At 38.6% G+C, this 21,570-nt stretch overlaps 2 protein-coding genes across 4 annotated transcripts in view; both read left to right on the top strand.

The window, feature by feature from the left end:
- The window catches only part of gpc1b (glypican 1b), a 70,207-nt gene extending 64,863 nt beyond the window's left edge, over positions 1 to 5,344 (top strand). Inside the window, exon 10 of the mRNA XM_088430047.1 lies at positions 1,470 to 5,344. Coding sequence (XP_088286173.1) covers positions 1,470 to 1,675 — 206 coding nt within the window. The 3' untranslated portion in view covers positions 1,676 to 5,344. The remainder of the gene's footprint in view (positions 1 to 1,469) is intronic.
- Positions 5,345 to 6,349: 1,005 nt separating this feature from the next.
- Positions 6,350 to 21,570, top strand: part of ephb1 (EPH receptor B1) — a 168,569-nt gene continuing 153,348 nt past the window's right edge. For 2 of the 3 annotated variants that reach the window (XM_088428903.1, XM_088428901.1), the window contains exon 1: positions 12,572 to 12,811. In XM_088428903.1, coding sequence (XP_088285029.1) covers positions 12,751 to 12,811 — 61 coding nt within the window. In that variant the 5' untranslated portion in view covers positions 12,572 to 12,750. Of the gene's footprint in view, positions 6,406 to 12,571; positions 12,812 to 21,570 lie in introns of those variants that run through there. The other variant, XM_088428902.1, reaches the window with a different exon arrangement.

Raw genomic sequence — 21,570 nt, 5'->3', positions numbered from 1 at the left:
ATACACTGGCTATCATTTAATTGTACAAGTGGTTCCACACATGCTTTGGCACACAGTTAAATGAAAATAATTAATTGAAAGAGAAATTGTCCAAGGGGGACCAAAAAGTAGTTACCAAAGTGACAGTTTCGTCCAAAAAAAAAAAAAAAAGTAAGATCGCTTCCCAGGATGAGCAAAAAGACGCGATTGTCATACTGGCATCATGGCGGACTCCCCGTTGATGTTTCCACAGCAGGCAGGTCATCTCCAGTCATCACGTGGAAACTCAAGCTTTAGCAAGTAAAACGGCACACAGCGGACAGAAATCGAATGCGGCTGACCTTCCCGCCAGCACCCACAGGACATTTGCGCTCTCAGCAGCAGTCCTGAGTCCCGCTTAAACGGCCTTGACGGAATACTTGCAGCCAAAAAAAAAAAGAGTCATTCCTTCAATACGTCTGTGTGAAAGAAAGAAAGAAAGAAAGAAAGAAAGAAAGAAAGAAAGAAAGAAAGAAAGAAAGAAAGAAAGAAAGAAAGAAAGAAAGAAAGAACCATGTTAAAGAGAATAGCAGAATATGCTCCGTATTTTTGGTACTGGTTCTGGTTGTGCCTTGGGAATGATTAAAAAGTTACTCAAGGCAAGATGCTAGACTGTTGTAGAGTTTTGTGTGTGTGTATATTTAAGAGAAGGACTTTGGGAACAAAAACATTAAGATAGATAAATCCTGAGTGGCCATAGTCTGAAATATTGTGTGGGTCTGACGAGTCCCTGCGACCAATGGATATGACCATATTCATTTCTGAAATATCTACCCAAAAATCAATAAATGGATAATGATGATGTTCCCATTTTCACTAGAATCGAATAGCCAAAACAATTTATTGATGAGTATTTGTCTTTACGAAGAATGCTTATTTTTTTAATTCATCAATAACAGGACCAAGAGAGTAACATTCTGATTTTCCCTTATTGTTATTGATATAATTTGAAGTACAATACATGATTTATCCGTTTGTGTCTATTTACAGTATGTTATGTCTTTTTGTCTCAGCAAGTCAGAAAAGTTACCGTATTTCTCCTAGTACATGTCGACTCCGCTTGTACCCCCCCCCCCCCACTTCTATTTTTATTTTTTACTGCATTTTGGGAATTACAAGTTACGTTAATCCCATTCCACACAAATACATGAAATATCATTGGAAATGCCAGGATGTGCTCTACTGGGGATATTAGGACTTAGTAGGGTAGCTGTAATAAAAAAAAAGAATATCCACTACAGTGGACACAAATGTTAGATGGGCTTCAGGAGTATTTTAACTCATTCACTGCCAACCAAGGTCAAATGGATCTCTATGGCTTCTTCTATGGCTGTCAATGGATCCCAGTCAAATTTGACCTTTGACGTCTGTAGTCATTCATCAGCAGAAATGAAATGCAAAATTGTTTTCATATTTTTCAAGCGGCTGATGTTCTGAACTCAAATCCACAGGCGACGATTCCAGCGGTTCCGGAAGCGGCGCCATTTGCACGGACGAAGTGTGTTCCCGGGGCCCCCGCCTCGTGGTCCCCGTCACCCAGCGCCCCGTGTACCCCTACCCCCCCGAAAACAAGAAGGTGGTAAAAGGCTCAGTCCCTCAGAACCTTCCTTCCGTCCTCTCTTATCTCCTCGCGTTGCTGGTTCTGCTGCTGCGATAATTGCCAGCGAGGAGAGCGGCCCACTGGGACTGAGGTCGGTCGGGACCGGCTTCGGGCTTCGTGCGGGTTCTAAAAGGTGGGGGAAGGAGGCCAGAGGTTTGGGTGTTAGTTACTCTGCCAAAAGTACACTTCGCATAAACAACTTGGACGGACTTTTCTTTTGGGTCGGGATGAGAAGAAAAATGGAACGACAAGTATTCAAAAACGCGCTCTCTCTCTCTCATCTTTCATCTCTGGCGCTAATATGACACTGTTAGAGCTGATCGTGTTATGTTTTATTGTTTCTGGTGTTCGGGGTGATCGCAGATCCGACGTGTAACACTAACACTCCATAAGGAGAGCAAGACGCTCTCATTAATGCTTTTCTTAGTCCTCCTTTCATGGCACTTAGTCATTTGATGGTATTATTTATTTGTTGAGAACTGACCGTAGACCCCAGAGTGTTTTCCTTACTCCCTTGTGTTCCAATTCAAGTTAGCGTATTTTTCGGACGATAAATCATGATCAAAATTTGAACAGAAAGTCTATTTTTGTCATGTATAGTTCGCACCTGACCTTAGGTCGCAGGTGTAACATCAGATATTTACACAGAAAGGTTTTACATGGAAATTTTTCCATTTTTGTTTTTATTTAAAAGAATTTTTCTAACTGCTTGGTTATAGCAACTCACAGACCGAACAGGCCCACTCATTTACAAATAAAAGCAGCATTGACATTTTTTCAACATAATATTGACATACTCGGATCATTAGAATGCTGTTTTCTTTCTATTGATTCAATTTTTTTATAATCAGTGGGAAAAAAAATAAATGGATGTACCTCCCACCTTAAATATTTTGCTCAAAATATTCCTAAGAAAATATTTGATCGTGAGTCTGAGTCAGGTGACTCAGGTTCAAAAAATGTGATTGGACAGCCATAGTTCTAGATGTCCAGGCGGCCATTTTGTTTGCCATTTGAAACTGATGTCACAGCAAGATAAAAACAGATAAAAAAAAAAGAAATAAAGAGAGAAAAAAAAGCCTCACCCTTCAAATCAAAATATTAAACATATTATTACAAATTTGACTTGACTCCCACATTAATGTAGCTCCTCAACTGACTTCAACGTAGTTCCTTGGCCCCAAATACATTATTATCCTGAAAAACAAAACATCAATTAAAGAGAAAAAAAAATATTCAAACAAGTGAATATGTGGGGGTTCACTCTAGTGTAAAATGCATTTTGATGGGATGAAATATGGATGACAAGATGGAGGATTTTTTTTCTTATTCCTTTAACCGCACTATTGCTTCTCCTGCACACTGGGACAATCCTTAATAACTAAACACAAAACAACTACAAAAAAAACTTGGAAATATGACATTTGATTTTTTTCGTTGTTGTTACAATCCTTTTTCCAGACCATTTTGTATATTTATTTACATGATAAAGGCTAGCTAGCTAGCTCAAACGTGCCATGTCTTCACTGCCTTCCCTAAACAACAGTCCAGACCCAGACCCCGCCTTCTAAAGCCACGCACGTTCAAAAGTCACAGATACGAATGTGGTGAACGGATACAAAAAATCTCACATGCATATTTTGTATGCTGAAGCTGCATTGTCACAACAAAGGAGTGATCAACAAAACACAGTCTTTATGTTTTTTATTTACTGTATATGGAGAGAACAAAAAAAGTGTCTATGAAACTGCAGACCCATGTTAAGACGTCGACATTTTGTCTAAATTTACATTTTGGAACGATAAGCTCTGAAAACAGGATGTTGTCATACGTGTTTGTGTCTTGAAATGACTGCTGCCTTCGACTGCCTTTGTCACTTTGTCCGCTGTTGGGCTTATGTTTGACATTCAAAACAGCGGTGAGTAAGATAACAATAATAATAATAATAAAAAGTAAATCTTTGATGTGTTTTTACAAAAACAGGCTTACTTTTGGGTTATTGACAAAAACATGAATTTTCTACAGACATGTATTTTTGGGGATTTCTACAAAAACTCCCCCCTAAGGTCCCCTGACTTTAATTTCCCAAAAAGTTAAAACTGTAATGAAAGCATGTAAAAATGAAAAATTTAGTAGACGATATTCAACTTTAAAAGATCAATGTGCCAAAACTTTAAACCTGTTTTTTTTTTAATACTAGGGATTTCAACTTGCCAACATTCAAATTGCTGTCATTATCAGTTTTTGAGCCATCTCCATCTAATACAGATTAAACGGTCCCCGGAAAATCCCCATTCTAAGTGAATTCCATGAAGTAGGACCCCCCCCCCCCCCCCCCCCCCCTCCCACACACACACACACACACACACACACACCTCTTAATGAACGCTGTACGTTCATAAATATAATGTAAAACCTTGGCTAAGTTTCTTTCATATGCCCAGGGATCTAATTGTAGTACGGCGGCCAAACAGACATGTGTCTGTTTTTGGACACAATTTTTTTTTAACAAAAACAGTGCATCACAGTGCATCAGATCATGCTGAGCAGCGGCTAACTCTCCCCGCAGCCTCAAGCTCTGCCTCCCCCATTTTCCACCCATTCCTGACAATTCAAGTTTTCTTAAAGGGCCAGGCTCATTCTGAGCTGTCATTCCCTCATGTACCCGCTCACACCCCACCCCCTCCCCTACATGTACGTTTCCGCATAGCTCTCTCACTCACAGTCGCAAGTGCACCGCCTGCAAGAGTGATGAAGAGTTGTTGCATAACGCCCTCATGTGACTCGGTGTAGAATGGCAAGCAGTGATTTTGTTTTAAGTAAAAGTGCCTTTGGTTGCGGATGAACACGATCGATTATTAACAGGCTGTTAGACTGCTTCAGATTCCATGTTAGGACTGAGCGTGAGATTGTTATTGCAGTACATCGGGTACTGCGCTGTTGTAAAGTGACGATCTTTTGAAAAAAAAACAAACAAAAAAAACCGCATTGAAGTCACAAAAAGTGATGTGCAAAATGTTGAGGCAACACTGTAAATATATGAAAGGGAGTTTTGTGTAGAGTTAAAACATATCAGTATCTCAATTTTCATTTTCATCGACATAAGCCTGGTTTTGTGAAAACGCATCACAAATTAAAAATGTACACATTTGTCATGCCAAGAGCCATCTCCATGTGATGGTGACATTCCAATTCAAATACCGCTCGCATCTTTACACGCGCAGCTTCAAAATCTTCACTCGCTTCTCTTTGCCGCTCTTGTTTTTGATTCTACTCAAAGCCACCCCCCTTCCTTTTTTTTTTTTCTAAAAATGAAAACCTGCACTTTTTATGAAGCCAACTAGTGTCGTTGACTTGCACAAAGACGCGAGGTCATCGATATGCAGTCAGCTGCTTCCATAAACGACTTATCGATTTGAGGTTGAGCGTTTGCAGATGAGCATGGCTGATCTGGCTGAGCTTCAATCAGTAACAATGGTTCATCCTTCATTTTAGGTAAACATGGTTCAAAAAGAACTCTAATGACTCCACCCTGTTGAATTTTTGAGGGGCGAGGAACATCAACGACACTTTTGGCTTTCTTGATTTTAGTTTGGCTTTTGGTTCATCGGAAATGTGTGGCGAGGCGAGATGCAGAAAAGAGGCTGGAAAAGATCAATGCAGATGTCTTGTTTGCTGTTGTATCTAAAATTGTCAATTACAGTATAAACATTATAAGATTTTCAATTTGCTTGTGTGTGGTTTCTTTCTTGGGGGGGGGGGGGGGGGGGGGGGTATTCAATCTGTTTTTATATTTAAATGAGGGTGTGGTAACATTGTTTGAAAAATCGGAGAAGCCCTGGAATGATTTCTGAAAAATAAAGTCATTGTTGCTCAGCCCTTTTAAAATGTATTAAAAATTTCAACCGCGGAATGGCAGGCATCGCTCACCAGCACATATGAATCCGAAAATTTATATATTTTTTTTCCTCTTCACCACGGGATCCATGAGAATTTAGGAAATGTGTATCCACTAGTTAATAGTTTTACAAATGTTCATGGTGGACAAGAGGCTGTTGTATTGGATTGCTTGACAAAGTGTTGACAAAGGTGAGTGTGCCATCTTATTTATTTTTGGATTAAACTAGAATCCAAGCAAACAAATGGTAGTGTAACATTAAGAGTAAACTCGAGTTAATTCATTTTGTGAAACGCAAAACGAGTTCTTGCAGTTATATACAATTTGTGATTATGTATTTTTGTAGTTCATCATTTGTACATTTGACATACATTTGTAAAATCAAAACATTTTAAGATGATCTTTCATCCATGATTTTTATTTCAATAAATAATACATGCTTAAGAACAAAACATGTATTATTTAACACAACATTTATTGTGCTAAATTCATAGGGATCTTTGTGAATGTTCCTTCGTAATGGTGGTTGTATTGGAATATGCACTACAAAAATGTAGTCACTACTTCCTCCTCCACATGTCACGTGACCACCACACCTGTCAAGACTCATTGGCAAGTTGAAATCTACGACTATTTACAGTGAATAAAATGTATTTTAAACAATTTTTTCGATGTTGTATCTATATTAAAAAAATAAAATGCAAACAAATTATTTTCGTGGCGTTTTATTACTGTATCGATTGATTTTTGTGCCACATGTCAACGACGGTCTTTTAAATGCTCGCAATGCATTGTGGTCTATGTTAACCTGTTGAGTGGCCGTCTTTAGATTTTCTACATGGCAAACATGGCCGTCTTTAGATTTTCTACATGGCAAAGCGTGTTGTGGGTAAGTTTGAATATCCTACGTTTATCATCCCTTGGAATTTGGAAGGAGGGAGTTGTGTGCACATTCGGACACAAATCGGTGAGAAGGGCGGTATAAACGTGCGAGAATAAAATCCAAGAACCGAATTTTTTAAACATGTGTTTGTACTGTCACCTAGTGGATCATATTGATTATTACGTTTTAGGCATGCAAAATATGAATTACTTTTTGTGCTGCAAATGGAGTGAGTTCAACAAGAGTAAACATTGGAGAGACGTTTGTATCTTTCATCGTTCAAAATTCTTTAGTCAACCTTTTAATGTCTATTTGATGCTGTGCCATATTTTAATGGGATTTTTTATGCAAGTGGATGCGAGTGCAATCACAGTACTTTTTTTTTTTTTTTGGCTTGAGAGGTGGATACATTGGTTAAAAAAATAAAATAATATTTTGCGGGTATCTCGTCCTCATGAGGAATCTTTGTAGTAAATTCGGTTTGGATGTGAATTTTCTTCCGCTTCTAAATCTTATTTATTCGTCAGAGGGCGCTGTGACCACAATACGTCATCGCATTTAGCCTTTAGTCCACCAATATTTTCCCTGTTGAAGTCATACTGTACTTATATTGATTATTTAGAATCACTTTGTTGTGTGTTTAATCTTTTCAATGGATGACTACATGAATGTGAATGAATACAGCTACTAGAAGTGTACAAGTATGTATTAGTATATGTATATCAAGTATACATGATATCCATTATATGCATATTTCATATTATAGTCCCCTATGAAGACAATGACATATTTTTGTTTAGTTTAGTTTTTTTTTTTTAACTAAAGGAAAATCAAACTAGACATTTAGATGGTCATTTATCAATATCAAAAGTCAACACCCCTGTTCAAATCTCAGTAGGGTTTTTTTTTTTGTGTGGTAAAGGCTTGGAACAATAGTAATTCCTTTCACAATTTAGGCTTTACAACTCCATTGAAAATAAATCCTCAATTTGGAGAGGCTCAGAGTTAACCAATCATTCAAACGCAAGGTAAATGAAAGTCAATACACCCCTGCCAGCAGTTCAGATGCCTCAGATTCACACTAAATAAAGTGTAGATGTTCTAGAAGGCTTTTCCTGACATTTTTAAACTTTATTTCACCAAACTGGACAGGTTATCCATCAAGCCCTCAATGAACTGAAAATATTGGAATACGGCTCTGAATGAAAAATCATTGAGTGGGAACCTCCGAGGCAATGGCTTGCAAAAGGGCCAGGTGACAGAATGAGGCCGTGCATAAGACCTTTCAGGTATATGCCACTCATGTTTTGCCTGATTGCTTCATATTTAGAAAGACTCAGGAACAATTATTGCAATTTGGATTGATTTGCTGGTGTAGGCTTGCAGTTGCCTGCAAAGGTCAGAAGCCTGTGTTTTTCTCTTGTGCTTGACGGGAGATCGTTAGCTTGGGAATAAATGATTAGCAATTTTTCGTGCCCCAAGGCTAGATATTGCTTTACACATACTAAAGCCATTAGGTAAAACTTTAGCACTTAAAAAAAAAAAAAAAAGTTCTTCTGCGAGCCAGCCTATTAATTTGTGTCCACTGTAGTGGACTTTAGTTTTTAGTCCATCTTTTTTTTTATTATTGTAGATAACCGACTATGTCTTGGTATCCTTAGTCAAGGACATCCTAGCAATGCAATTAACTTCTTGAGACAGAATGGACGCAGCAAATACATAAGCTGTGACTCATGAAGTCATAACTTTGCTCTTGCATTACTAAAACCTGCTTGACATTGTAAAGAGAGATTAAAAAGTAACACAACTATAAGGACTGAGACAATATTTGGGTCAGCTTGACATAATGTTTGGATTGTTTTTGAAGTTGTCTTGTACAAAATGACCAATTTTGGGAGGTTGGTTTATCCCCCCCCAAATGTACAAGACAACCACAAAAGCAACCCAGAAACCTCTGAGATGAATTACTAGCCGCTAAACAACTTTTAAACGACAATTTAGTGGATGAAAATCATAAACGCTTGAAAAAAGTTTTTTTAAATCACTTCTTTATTGTGTCAGTGTTAAAAAGGATACAGTTTTAGGTATAATTATACATGTTTTATGGATAATTATCTTATTTATGGTTGGCATGGCAAGTGGACAGATGTGAAATGTTTTCTCTTTTCTGGGGGTCTGTGCAAAATATAATTGAGGAGCATTGCTTTAGGTTATTAAGTATTTAGGTAATTAAAAAAGATGTGTTTCATTTTTCTTTACACTGTGTGCCAAAAAGAAGAGTGTTACAAATGGGTGCGCTGTATTTAGCACCTACACCAGCTTTAATACCTGAATGTAAATGAGCATCAGTTCAAGTTGACATTTTCTAATTAAGGCTCCAGCCTGCAGGTTAAGAAAGGGATAATTGCTCCGTCAAAATCCAGTGCTGAGATTTTTTTTTTCTTTTATGAGTGTCATATGTTAAGTTCCTTGTGCAATCGCCCGCATGCTTTTCAGAGATTAGGAGTCTTTCCTTCCTCTCGCGTTCGTTCCAGCAAGCAATCTGGCCCCACCTGTGTGTTCATCCATCATATTCCGTTTTTTTTATTTTTTCCCGGACTTCTGCTCGGGTCCACCTTTGACAGGGCTTCGGTAAACAGCAGACAAAGGCCAGATTGATGTGACCCATGTGCGTTGTGTGGATTGCGTATGCTCAAGGCTGCAAAAGCTCCATGATGTCAGTGTGAGTTTTTTTGGAAGGGGGAGGGGGGAGTTGTTTTTGTCACAATGTCCCTGTGAAAGCATGGAGAAGATGACAAAGAGTGGGATGGCCTGTCATAAGGAGCGAGCAGCAAGTGATGAGATGACATCTTGTCCTTTGTTTCCCCTCATTAACTAGTCCTCCTCCGAAATGCACTTGATGAGAGCCTCATGATAACATGCTTCAAAAATAACAATTTGCCTGATGTCACAGGTCGGCTAGGTCCAAGGCCTTTGTTTGCAGCAGGCACGCCGCTGATATGGGAAGGGAGCGCCGGGCCAGGCGGTTAATGGGGATGTTTTTTTATTTTTTTATATTTTTTTTCATGAAACAAAGCGGGTGAAGCAACAAGAACCCCAATTAACCTCTTGTGTGATTAGAGAAAATGAAGCGAGCTTCATCAGCCACTCATCAGCAGTAAACTTACACCTCCTTGAGAGTGTCAGTGGCAAAAGCACTGCTGACGAATGTAGTTTAATTGACATTGCTTTATTATTAAGTCAAAAGCTTTTTAAAAATGTGAACTATTGCTTAATGGAGCATAACAGTGGAGAACTACTGATGGATGTGGACTCCAAAAATCCCCATTTTCAAAAAAAAGTAATATCAAACAAATGTGTATGCCTGAGTAATTCGATACCTTGGTTAAAAAATGCTTCAAATAAGTCAAACTAACCACAGTAACATGTTATGCTAGTGCCATGAGAAGGCAAACTCCAAAATAAACCTTACATACCCAAATAATAGATGGACAAAAATGCCCTGGTATACTTTTATTTTGAAGTAGGACTCAGGCAGCATGTTGCAGCCTAATGACTAACTTTATAACATCATGTTGTCCTAAAAATCAAATATGATTAATTATGCTATTTAACAACACTTGAAAAAAAAAGATTTTACTACGATGGCCTTGTATTATACGGCACCTGTTGTCAGCTATTAGCAGTGGCTCCAATCTCAGCATCTAGCAGCATTAAAGGCGCAAAATGCAGCCAGCGTTAGCAACTAGCAGCACTAGCAGAAGCAAGCAGCACAAGATGCTAACAACAATAGTGGATAGCAGGAGTGAGCAGCATTACTGTTAGTGGCCCAAATAACCCCATGGAGGCTGGCGATAGTCTTGGAATTTCTTTTTTAACATAATTTAATATATGTAAATGACTCAACAGTTACTGTTCCAACTGATCACTTTTTACTAAACCAGACTTACTCAAAGGTGTAGTTAATTTATATATACATTATATATATATATATATATATATATATATATATATATATATATATATATGTATATATATGTATATATATATATATATATATATATATATATATATATATATATATATGTGTATATATATATCTGTATATATATATATATATATATATATATATATATATATATATATATATATGTTTGTTTTTATCCGAACACCTGACAATTCTATAAATGTTTCATTATGCTTTCCGAATACTAAATGTGCGGTACCTGCGGGTGTATGAGTGGAGTAACCAGGATGACGAGTGAAGTAGAAACAAAATAACATAATAATATGGACACGACAACACGACAACAAATGGGTCCCATAAAATTCCGCAGTGGCCAAACAGAGGAAGATGACTGCCAGTGTCACATCAAGAGTGTAATAAACGAACACGACGTCGAATCACACTTGAGTCGTAGAATTCCCATTTTTAATAACTTTCCTCATCTCAGCCCTTCCGGGAACAAATGAAAAGTGTACAGACTATAGATAGGCCAAATGGCCACGTGGAACACTTGCTTGTGTTATTGCGTCTTTATTGTACAAGTGTCTAGATGCACCAAAGGAAGCGCGCCTATTGTTCTTCCCTTCCTCGTGGCTCTTCCTTCCTTTTCACCCCCTGGGGTGCGGACAGCAAACAGGAACAGATTGCTGCACGCCGCTCCTGGATGTCATGTTGACTACTGCTTTCGGACAAAATAAGGCCAGATGGCCATTATGGGCCAATGTCAGAAAAAACAGCACACAGGGGCCACGCTGCGTTTTGTCGTGTTACTCATTGTCATCACTGTACACCACTTGCGGGAAGTAAAAAAGTGCAAGCGGTATTTTACAGTATTTTAGTGTCCTGACGAATGTTTTTGCGAAGGACCGACGGATCTGTAGATTTCGTCGGTCGTTGTAATTGTCACCACCTGTGTCAGCTGTCACTATTGGAAATGTTTTTTCTCACCCAGTTAAATCTTGCAAATTTATCTGAAATGTTTGAATACTTGGAAGTGTACTCACAGTCTAAAAAGGCAGCAGGCATACATACCTACACAGAACAATGTATTGCAATGAGCAACACTTTCTCCTCGTCAAAGATGGCCAGCATGGCTGAAAAACTTTTGCATTTCAGTCATGGTTTTATGAACTAAACTGCACACTGCGCACTGCGCTCGGCTCACCATTGTACAGGCCTAAAGTGAAAAGCAATGTGTGGAATTAAGTGTTAAGAGATTTTGGTGTTACTTTGATTTTTAAATGTTTTTTGAACTAATAAATAGTTGAGAAGCATTCTGCCCCCAGCAAAAAGGCATTGTCTAATAAGTAAACCTCAACAAAACCTTGCTCTTTACTTGTGACAAAAGATTGTTTGGTTTAGCTTTTGCTTTTTGTTCAAGGCTAAGCTGTAGAGTACTGTTTAAATCAGTACTGCCTATTTGTTGATGTTTACATTTCAGCTGTGTGTAAGTCATAAAGTCAGCAACGCAGAAAACTTCGTAGAGTACATTATCCAGTCTATACATGATATAGTTTAAATAGAAATAAATAAAAAAATTACATTTACACTTTTTAAAAGTCAATACAGTACATTTCCTGTTATTTACATTAGCTCTATATTTACATTTTTAAGTCCTAGTCAGCGACACAGTAAACTTTAAAGAGTACATTGTACGCTCTATATACAGTTCATATGGAGTAAAAATTAAAATGTACACCGGGAATAAAGCCAAGTACTCTCAGTCAATTCACGTTTTACATATTTTATTTGTTTAGCTAAAATGTTTTTATTTTAAGTTATATTTATTGTTACTTGCACGTGGCTTGTTTGCATTTTTTTCCCTTTTCACCTTGATGCATAAGTCGTAATGTTTCTCGTTATGCTAGTGTTTTTTTTAAGTTTTGAAAGTAATTCTAAAGCGGAAGCTCAATTAGAAATACAATTAGTAGATGTAGTAGCAAAACATGACCGTTTGATGGGGCTGCTTCCTTCCAGTTCAACGAAGACAGTTTCGAGCAGCTCCAAGAACTTTGCTGTTTTGACAGCGCGGGGTAGGCGGGACCACTCATCTGATTGGGCGAAGAGTATCGGTCCCCGCTGCCGATTGGCTCCAGAGACTCAAGCTGCGTTCCGGGCAAGCAATGTCTGCTCTTCCCCTCTTTGCCTCACTTGCAGCCGGCTACTCGCTCCACCTGAAACACTCGAACCCACCGCCCTTGTGACACACTTTTGTTTTACTACGCCTTGAAATGTGACTCCCGACAAGCGTGGCTTTCTGGAGTACCCGCTGTTGATAAGCGAAGGATTGGTAGAAGGAGCACCCAACGGGCGTGTTTGGCAAATTTGGCTGCGGAGGGTCCAACATGAGAGTGGATTTGTTTGCGCTCTTTGGCGTCTTGCTCGTCACTTGCTCTGCAATGGAAGGTAAGAAGAAAGAAAAAAAAAACGCGTGCACTCCTGGTCTGCTTGAGAAAACTGCTCTTTGACACTTTGGGGATGTATTTTGCATGCTGCTGCACTTTGTCGCACAGATGCTGGGATGGCTGGGATGTCAAACACGTGGATGCAGCTGCCTTTTTTTTAACTGTTTGCCCGCTTAATGTCTTCAAATACATTTCTGTTGTACACAAATGTCTTAATCTAGCGAAAACATACTTTTTTTTTTTAGAATTTGTCGATTTAGAAAATCACCTGAGTATACAAGAAAAAAAAATGCTGTTATTGCTGATATTCCGCTGAACCCCTGAATGCATCACAAACCACAAACAAAAACAGATGTCTGTATCATAGTATAGTTGATCCTAAAATACATACAACTAGGCATGTCAAATATTTGTTGTTAGGTGTCCATGGTCTCCAAGTATGTAGAAAGGCTGCACCACAATTCTGAAGACCAAGGGTTGAATCCTGTGTGCCATTAGGCTCATGTAAATTGTTCATAGGCGGCGACAATATGAGTTTCGGAATGTTTTTTTTTGTCAATATGAGTTGCTATCAAATTGGGGCACGTGTACCCCTGGGGTTGTGTGAGGCACTTAAGGGGCTGCATGAGGTTCTACAGCAATGGCAGAACCAAAAGAGATGTATTTTCAAATTAAGAGCCCATTCATTGGAACATTAAGCACCATGTTGCTAAACTGTGTTATCCTGACTCATTTGAAAACCGTTGTTTGCTTTTATTATTATTTTATACAGGCAGGCATTGCTATTGGTGACGCAGTTTGGCTCATGACAGACAGATTGTTTTTTTTTTTATAGGTATGAATGTGAGTTTTCGAAAGTTGTTTGTTAATGCACTGATTCTCAAATGGAGATTGTGTATAGCACTCCAGGGGTCTGAGAGATTTTAACAGCCGTGACAGGAACAGAAAAGATTTCTTTTCAAATTAAGAAAAATAAATATTTGGTGCATGAATCAATTTGTTGCTAAATCGTGTTGTAATGAGTTTGGAAAATATTGTGTGGCTTTATTGTTATTGTCCAGGTGGGCATTATCAGTAATTACGATAATTGATTTGAGAACGTCCGCATTTTTCATAGGTGTGGATATGAGTTTGTTTCATTATGTGTGGCACTTCAAGGGTGCGCGAGCCTTTAACAACCATACCTTCTTTTCAAATGAAGGGCAAATGAATTAGAACATGAAGAGACTCATTCCTAAATCGTGCTACAGTGACTCTCCGGTCCCACTGCTGTCCCAAGGCCATTAAAAAGCTTGCTCGCCATACATTTTCCACTACTGCTCTCTATCATAATAATCGTCAGCGCAGTCCGTCTTTGTGTCCTCCTCGCCCTCTTCCATTTCTCACACCCGCACTTATCTGTGCAGGAAGCAGTGTTGTCGCCACCAGAAGCTATCGTGTCCTTTCTTCAATGTGTTTTTCATTTCCGCTGAGGGACCCGCAGGGACACTCTGCTGTGGTCACACATCCTCGGTATCTCCTCTCATTTTATCCCGCACTTGCTCTTTCCGTTTTCATGAAAAATGAAGAACTCATAATGTAGCCGGACAAATACCCGTCGCAATGATTCTTTTCATTTGGGCCTCCGTGCCAGTTAACTTTACAAGAAAGGACAGGTCATTTTTGCTTTTGAGATTAGTGGGGAGGGTGTTACCCGATTTGGAAAGATGGCGAGCTTGGGAAACAGATGGGGCGGGAGGGGCTCCTGGGGTTACCCCGGTAACAAGGATGAAAGCCATTTCCTTGTTTGGGTGACTAATTGAAAGTAGCTTGTCCCACAGGCGGGTTCAAATCAGAACTCGATTCCAATCTGTTGCTCTTTTCATCTTTCGCTTTTTTTTATTGCATTCGTATTTCCGTGTAAGTGTTAAGCTTTGGAAAGTCAAGTTATCGCTAACACTCTTCTTCTCACCTTTCAAATGCTAATCTAAGGCTGTGATCAAGTCTTTGAATTTTATGTCTTGGCAGGCAATTGCGCTGACAGTAACCGTTTTATAACCGGAACTAGGAATAATTTGATTACATTGTTCTGCATTGTACTTTGAAGTACTTTGCACTCTCAAAACAGTTGGCTTGAAAAAACACTATTATAGGTTGAAAAAAGACCCATGCGATATTTGTGTCAATTTTTTCCAAAAATGGATGGGTTTTTTTTTGTTTGTTTTTGTTTGTTTGTTTTTTGTTTTTTTTACAGCACAACCTCCAAAACGGCATGAATGGGTGTCCACATGTCGCTTGGACAAATATGTTTCCCCAGCTTTGATATGCTTGCTTTGATACATCCAAAGTAACCAAAAATGTGTTTGGATGCTGTTGAATATTTGGGTCAGTGAGACACTGTGGCATAGCGGGGCGGTAATTGTGTTCAACACATTAAAAAAGGGATTGTGTGAGGTTCCAATGAGAAGCCAAGAAGAATAAATAAACGGATAAATAAATGTACAAGATTGATACCAACTCTTTGGTATCGATGCAATACCAACATCAAGTCTACGGATGCCTAGCATGATAACATCATGTGAAGCGTAAGAAAACAAACTGCTGTACTGTTTCTTCCTTACTGGTGCAACGTTGGAGTCTGCCCGATTGCCTTCAAGCCCCCGGTCGCCACCACCCAAGTCTTCCTCCTGCTCAGACTCGCTCTGTGGTGTGTGGTTCTTGCCAGACATGCTCATAATTCCCCATTGCTTGTTTCTGTTTGCCCTTAAACCAATTAGGTTTAAATAAACCTGCTCATTTAACAGCCCGGAACGGAAGGCTTGGTGGGAGGGGGGCGTTTGGTACAATGGTAGACTGGGCGTGGAAAGTGAGACAAGCAGGAGGGTGGTGAACTTTCACAAATTGCCTCGTATGCATGTGCGAGGCAGACAAACTGAAATACTACACACATTCACTTTGATAGGACAATGTTAGTAATTGGTCACTGTAGCACTTGGTTACCTAAACTAATCAATTAGGTAAGTGCTTGATTACCTAAAGTAGTGGATTTGTTTAGTTGTTTAGTATCTGAAGTAATCGCTGAGTATAGTGCTTTATATTTGTGTTAACAATACTATACTATTCTATGGAATACTAAACTATAATTAATAGTAGTATCATACTAATATTGATTGATTTATGTAGTTGAGTACCAATCTATTACTATGGTACTTTAGCTTAAGTAATCATTTACTTTAGAACTTGAGTACCTGAATTAATAGATTACTCTTAATACTTTTGTGTCTTAATTTATTGTTTCAATACTTTATATTAGTACTGGTTACAGTAATAGCGGTACTAAACAAATCTACTCTATATTCTGTATTGATTTGTTTTGGTAACTTAGTAGTAAAGTAATTAGTTATACTTGTTCTTGATTAATTTAGTACTTGAATACCTTAAGTAATCAATTATTTAGTAGATAAAACCCTCAAGTAAGTGATTGCTTTTATACTTGAGTACCTCAAGTAATCAATTATCATATTACCTTGTATTAGCACTAGTAATGGTATGAGTACTATTATGGTTCAAGGCATTAATTAGCTTAGTACTTGAGTCCCTAATATTCATTGCTTTACTTTTTGTATCTAAAGATTACTTAGTACTTAATTTATTCATTACTTTTGAATTCATCAGGCATTTTTAGAAAAAACACCTGAAGGAAAAACAAACTAAAATCGAAAAGGAGGATTTATTGTCTAGACTTTAAAAAAAAGAGAAAAAAAAAAGTGAAACTGTCTTTGGGATTGAATGAGTTAATAGACATGAGCACTGGCTATGGCCTTATTTCCAGAGTACAATGAAGTTGAGCCGTTCATTCCACTTCAGGCGCTATTAGGGTAAAGCCTCAAGTTTCTTTTGCCCACAGGCACCGCCGCTGAGACCACCTGACGCACAATTCAATTTTGCTCCCATTTGCTAGCGCTGCGCGCGTAAGATACAGCTAGCACCAAAGCCATTACGCTGAACAGAGTTGGCCTACATGGCCTCGTTCCATAATGGAGGTTCAGGTGCGCCCCTGCGCCGACCCCCGCCTTCCGCTTGTGTACCTGCGGCGTTCCAAACGTGATGAGAGTCCGCTTTCGTGAAATTACCGCCCTTATATGAACTAATGGTGTGCGCGCAGGTCGCTTTCGTGGCAATATCGTTTTTCACATTTTTTTCTTTGCGGTATGCACGTGAAGTGTAAATGGTCACTGACTCCTACTCAAAAACACCCCATGTGTATACACGCGCTACCCAGAGCAGCTCACTTTACCCCACAGACATCTGAGCCCTCACATGGCCAGATGGTGGATGCCGGTTGTGGACGTGTGCATGTGTGTGCATTTATTTATTTCTTAAATCTGTGTATGGAACAGTGCAAATTTGCAGCTTTTTCATTTCACATCTACAAACTGTTGCTACACCGACATCAACAGTGGTCGGAAAATAATCAAAGATGCTGAAAAAGAACTTTTTTATACTGATGTAGTTTAATACTGCACTCGTTACCAGCGTTAGCAGAATTAGCGGCTAGCCGCTAAACAACTTTTTAAAGAAAATTTAGTAGATTTTGACGCAGCCGTTCCTACTGTTCATTTTTCAACATGCCAAGCTGATTCAAAATACAGCAAAATCGCAACTGTAGTTCTAACCTAGCTTCATCTTCTAAACCAAAATAGAGGTGCTGTGAATAATCCACAATTAATCGATGTTCAAATTGATAGATAATTTTGAGCAGGTGCTTCTTTTCAGGGTTTTTTTTTTATTTCTGAATAAATAGTCTTGAAATACAATACTTTTAAACACGTGTTTTTGGTAGGGAAGTGTGGGTACCGATACCAAGTATTGGCATCAACCGATACCAAGTATACAGTAGGTATCAACCAGTACCAAGTGTACAGTAGATAGCAACCGATGCCAAGTGTACAGTGGGTATCAATCGATAACAAGTATACATTTAGTATCAATGAACACTAAATATAGGTATCAACCGATACCAATTATTGGTATCAACCAATATCTGTCCTTATTTCAATGTATCAGTATTCACGAGGGCAGCAGATTCCAGAAACAGACGAGCTTTTAAAGAATCCAAAACTGACATTAAATACAATTGAAATTAAAGTAAAAGCAGTTGAATATTTAAAAAAACAAAACAAAAAAAACAGATATTAGGTGTAAATATCTTTGTGTGTGTGTGTGTGTGTCTTATACATGTTCCTGAACCAGGCGAAAATGTGCTCTTTCATTTATTTTTGGCCAAACATTCGATTATTGACTAGTATTTTCATTTTGGTATCCAAATGCGAGAGCTGCAGACCAAAGTTTGGTCACTAGAGAATCTTGATTCCGATGAAGAGCACACGGAAATAACACAAAAGGCACCCGAAAGAAAGCTGGCCATACGCAGAGGAATGTATTCCGTCTTTTGATTGACTTGTGACTTTGACCTGCGTCAGCTTGCTCTGATGTCGGCTATCGGGGTCTACCCTGTGAAAGCACACCCTGGTGAGCGGACTCCAACCTTGCCATCCGTTCCGGATTACAATTCATTTTGCCTTTCTCTACATGACCCGCTCTATGTTCCTGTTGTCCACTGCCTTCTTCGCATTCCTCCATCCGGAGATTAGCCACGGAGATACGATCAGGTTTCGGCCGCCTTCCTTCATGTTGCTGGGACCTTATCGCGACAGGTGGCTGAGACGGCGTAGAAGCTGGAAATCCCTATCTTTTCGATCTCACCGCATCAGCAAGCGCAGAGACGCATTGCTGCACAGGAGCAAGGGACAGCGGTGTGCAACCTCAAACTTCACCCGTCATCTGTTTCCTGGTCCACTCACGGGAATATAAGTACAAGAACAAAACCCCAAAGACGCACTTGTCAATTCTAGGGCCTTCACTAGGTTGTCAACTACATTAATTATGCAAATTAGCCGATATTGTTTTTCTATCGTCGAATAGTCGCGTTTTCTCGTGTCTTAGGTTCCACAGGAAGTGTCTTTCCTCTATATCCACAAGGGCTAAAATTCGATTAGGCAGAATGAGGCTGAGTGATATCCGCCCCCCCAAAGAAAAAAAACAAAACAACAAAAATCTCAATTTTCTTCAATCATTCAAGGCTATTTCGATTTGAGAAGTGTAGATTTAAGACATAAACACATTTATTTGAAGATCACACCCAAAACAGGCTCACCTGATTTTGAGGATCTACCGATACCGAGTCCAGATTTGATACCATCGCAATACATTAAGGGCAGGAAAAAAAAGTTTATTTATTTATTTATTTATTTTATTTTTTTTGAACATACAACTTTTCTATGGCTAACCAAGCCGTAGTTTTAACATTTTTATGCACTGGATGTGTTTACTTTCAATTTTTCCGGCTATGTTGCCGTATTCGGTTTAAGTACTCACAAATATTATTTTCTTTTGGCAATACCTGTGTTTGTAGCCCTTAAAAATGGGAAAAAAAAAAAAGTAAAATAACGTGTAATTCTCCGCTTTTTTCCCTATATTACGATCAGCTTAAAATGGTATGATGGCGCTCGATTTCCAATGTTTTTATCAGGATCTGCACACCTCTATTAATTGTGAGTTAACGTTATCATCAAATATTGCTAAGTGGAGTATACGTTTAAATGTCACAATTAAGTAGTTAGGTAAGTAGCTTAGGTAAATCTCCCATCCAGCATTGCGCTACTTTTGCAAATATTTGTATCACAATTTAGCCAATTTTCTAAACTTTGATTGTGAACATGATGCATTAATAGAATTTATTGGCCAGCCCTTCGCGGAATGACCCGCCTCCTCAGACGGGAAGCTGCTTGGTGAAAATTTTTTTTTTTTTTTTTTTTTTTTTTGTGGAGCAGAGAGTCAAGAAGAGAAAGGCTTATCAGATTTTTTTCTCTAATTGTTCATGAAGTGTGGCTCAATGCTAATCGCTATGGATGCCCCTCAATCTCTGTAAGTTGCTTGTAATCAATATCTCATACAGTACTCAATTTCATTTGGCCACGCTTCCTGGAACCGCATAATCTTCTATCTATTGACCTTTTTTTTTTTTACTAATGCCAGAGCTATGCGATCACGATGTCCTTCTGGGATTGTTTTTCTTTTCATAAAGTTTAAGAAAACGCTGGCGAGAGATTGTTTCAAAAGATATTTCGAGAGACGTATCTTTGAACTTCTTAAAGACGCCTAATCGACCAGTCGCTAACGGACCACCCACTTTACCCGGCGGTTGCTTTATGATATGAAGCCTCGTAAAAATACAAGGGCCAGATGTACTGACCTCGACCGACTGATATAAACCGGCTTCAGCTGGTGCACGGTGCATGGGATTTTTTTCAAGGTGTAGCGTCACTAAAGCGCACTGCGAAAAAGTGGAAACACTCGTCGTTGATTGCCAAGTAAAGGCAAAAAATGAATAACAGAAGAATCAAAATTTTCAATTACGATGATTCAAAATCAATAGAAAAAGTCGCAAGATCAATTTTATCAAATAAACTACCAAACAAAACAAAAACAATATCTTGGCTTCTGTGTAACAATGCCAAATGGACCCTACCAAATAAGAGGCAACAAACATCACGTTTACCTTCACATTGGTGTGTTTTGAAGTCAAATTTCAAAATAAACATACTGAGTAACGCATAGATGTCATTAGCCATTGCAGTTTTTACTTTGAAGTTGGCAGTGGTTGCTACAAGCTAGCTTCACTCGTTCTTGCGACTGCATTTTTACTGCCATCACGTCATGTCTTCACCAAAATTAACACGCCATTAAAAAAACAAACAAAAAAAATCGCTGGTGGAATGCTAGAACAACTGCTAATTAATTACGGCGGCATTATATGATATGGCATGTCTCCAGTGTTAGCGCTAACGACTTGGTCCAGTCCAATATTGTCAGACATTACAACCTTAGACAGAAAAAAATGCATCTATGCCTTAAATGTCAATAACTTAAAATAAATAAACAATGCAGATTTTTTTTAGCAATCTATGAAAGGCTGACATATATCTATCAGAGTAATTGGGGTGAAATTACTTTAATACTTTACTTAGTTACAATAAATGGTCCATCAAGTCACTTGGGTTTACAATACCTAATCAAATAACAAGGCTTTTGGATTCTATCCTAGTTGTTCTGTAAAAAAGTGATTGATGCCTTATTACCTTCAAAGATGTAGCCTGTTGACTCAACTCTGCAAGCATCCAGCGATATGGTGCCCCATTTTGAAGTCCCCTAAGAAAAAATACAAACGAGCTTATCGCTATTGACAGACAAGATTTATTATCTGCAGTTATTGAAAATTGATCTTTAAAATCACCGAATACCATTAAACTAGTTTCATATTTTCCACCTGTTCATTTTCCTTTTCCCTTACCATTTACTAATTCTCTCTTTGTCATGTTTGATGTCAGCGAAGCACTCAACGTGACTGAGAACAAATCACATCTAAACCACTCGCCAGCCAAGATGATGCTACTCTGTAGCGCAAAGAAATTAAACGACCCGAATCGTAATATGATTTCAGCTCTGAAATTATGGTCATAAATGGAAGCTGTTGCGCTTCTCATTACATCAACAACATTTCCTCTCTCTCACATACACGTGTGCAACGTACCCTCATATTCATTCGTCTTCACTCCTACCTTCTTTATATCCCAATCTAATACAATACATGTTGTACCCAAAAGGGAGAGTAGCCCCAACAATGTAATTGGGCTCCATATGCACACACTTGCAGCTGTG

This window comes from Hippichthys cyanospilos, chromosome 12 (genome assembly GCF_059441005.1).
Source record: "Hippichthys cyanospilos isolate Australia breed blue-spotted pipefish chromosome 12, RoL_Hcya_1.0, whole genome shotgun sequence".
NCBI classification, from domain to species: Eukaryota; Metazoa; Chordata; class Actinopteri; order Syngnathiformes; family Syngnathidae; genus Hippichthys; species Hippichthys cyanospilos.
This window is presented reverse-complemented; position numbering and strand designations above follow the sequence as displayed.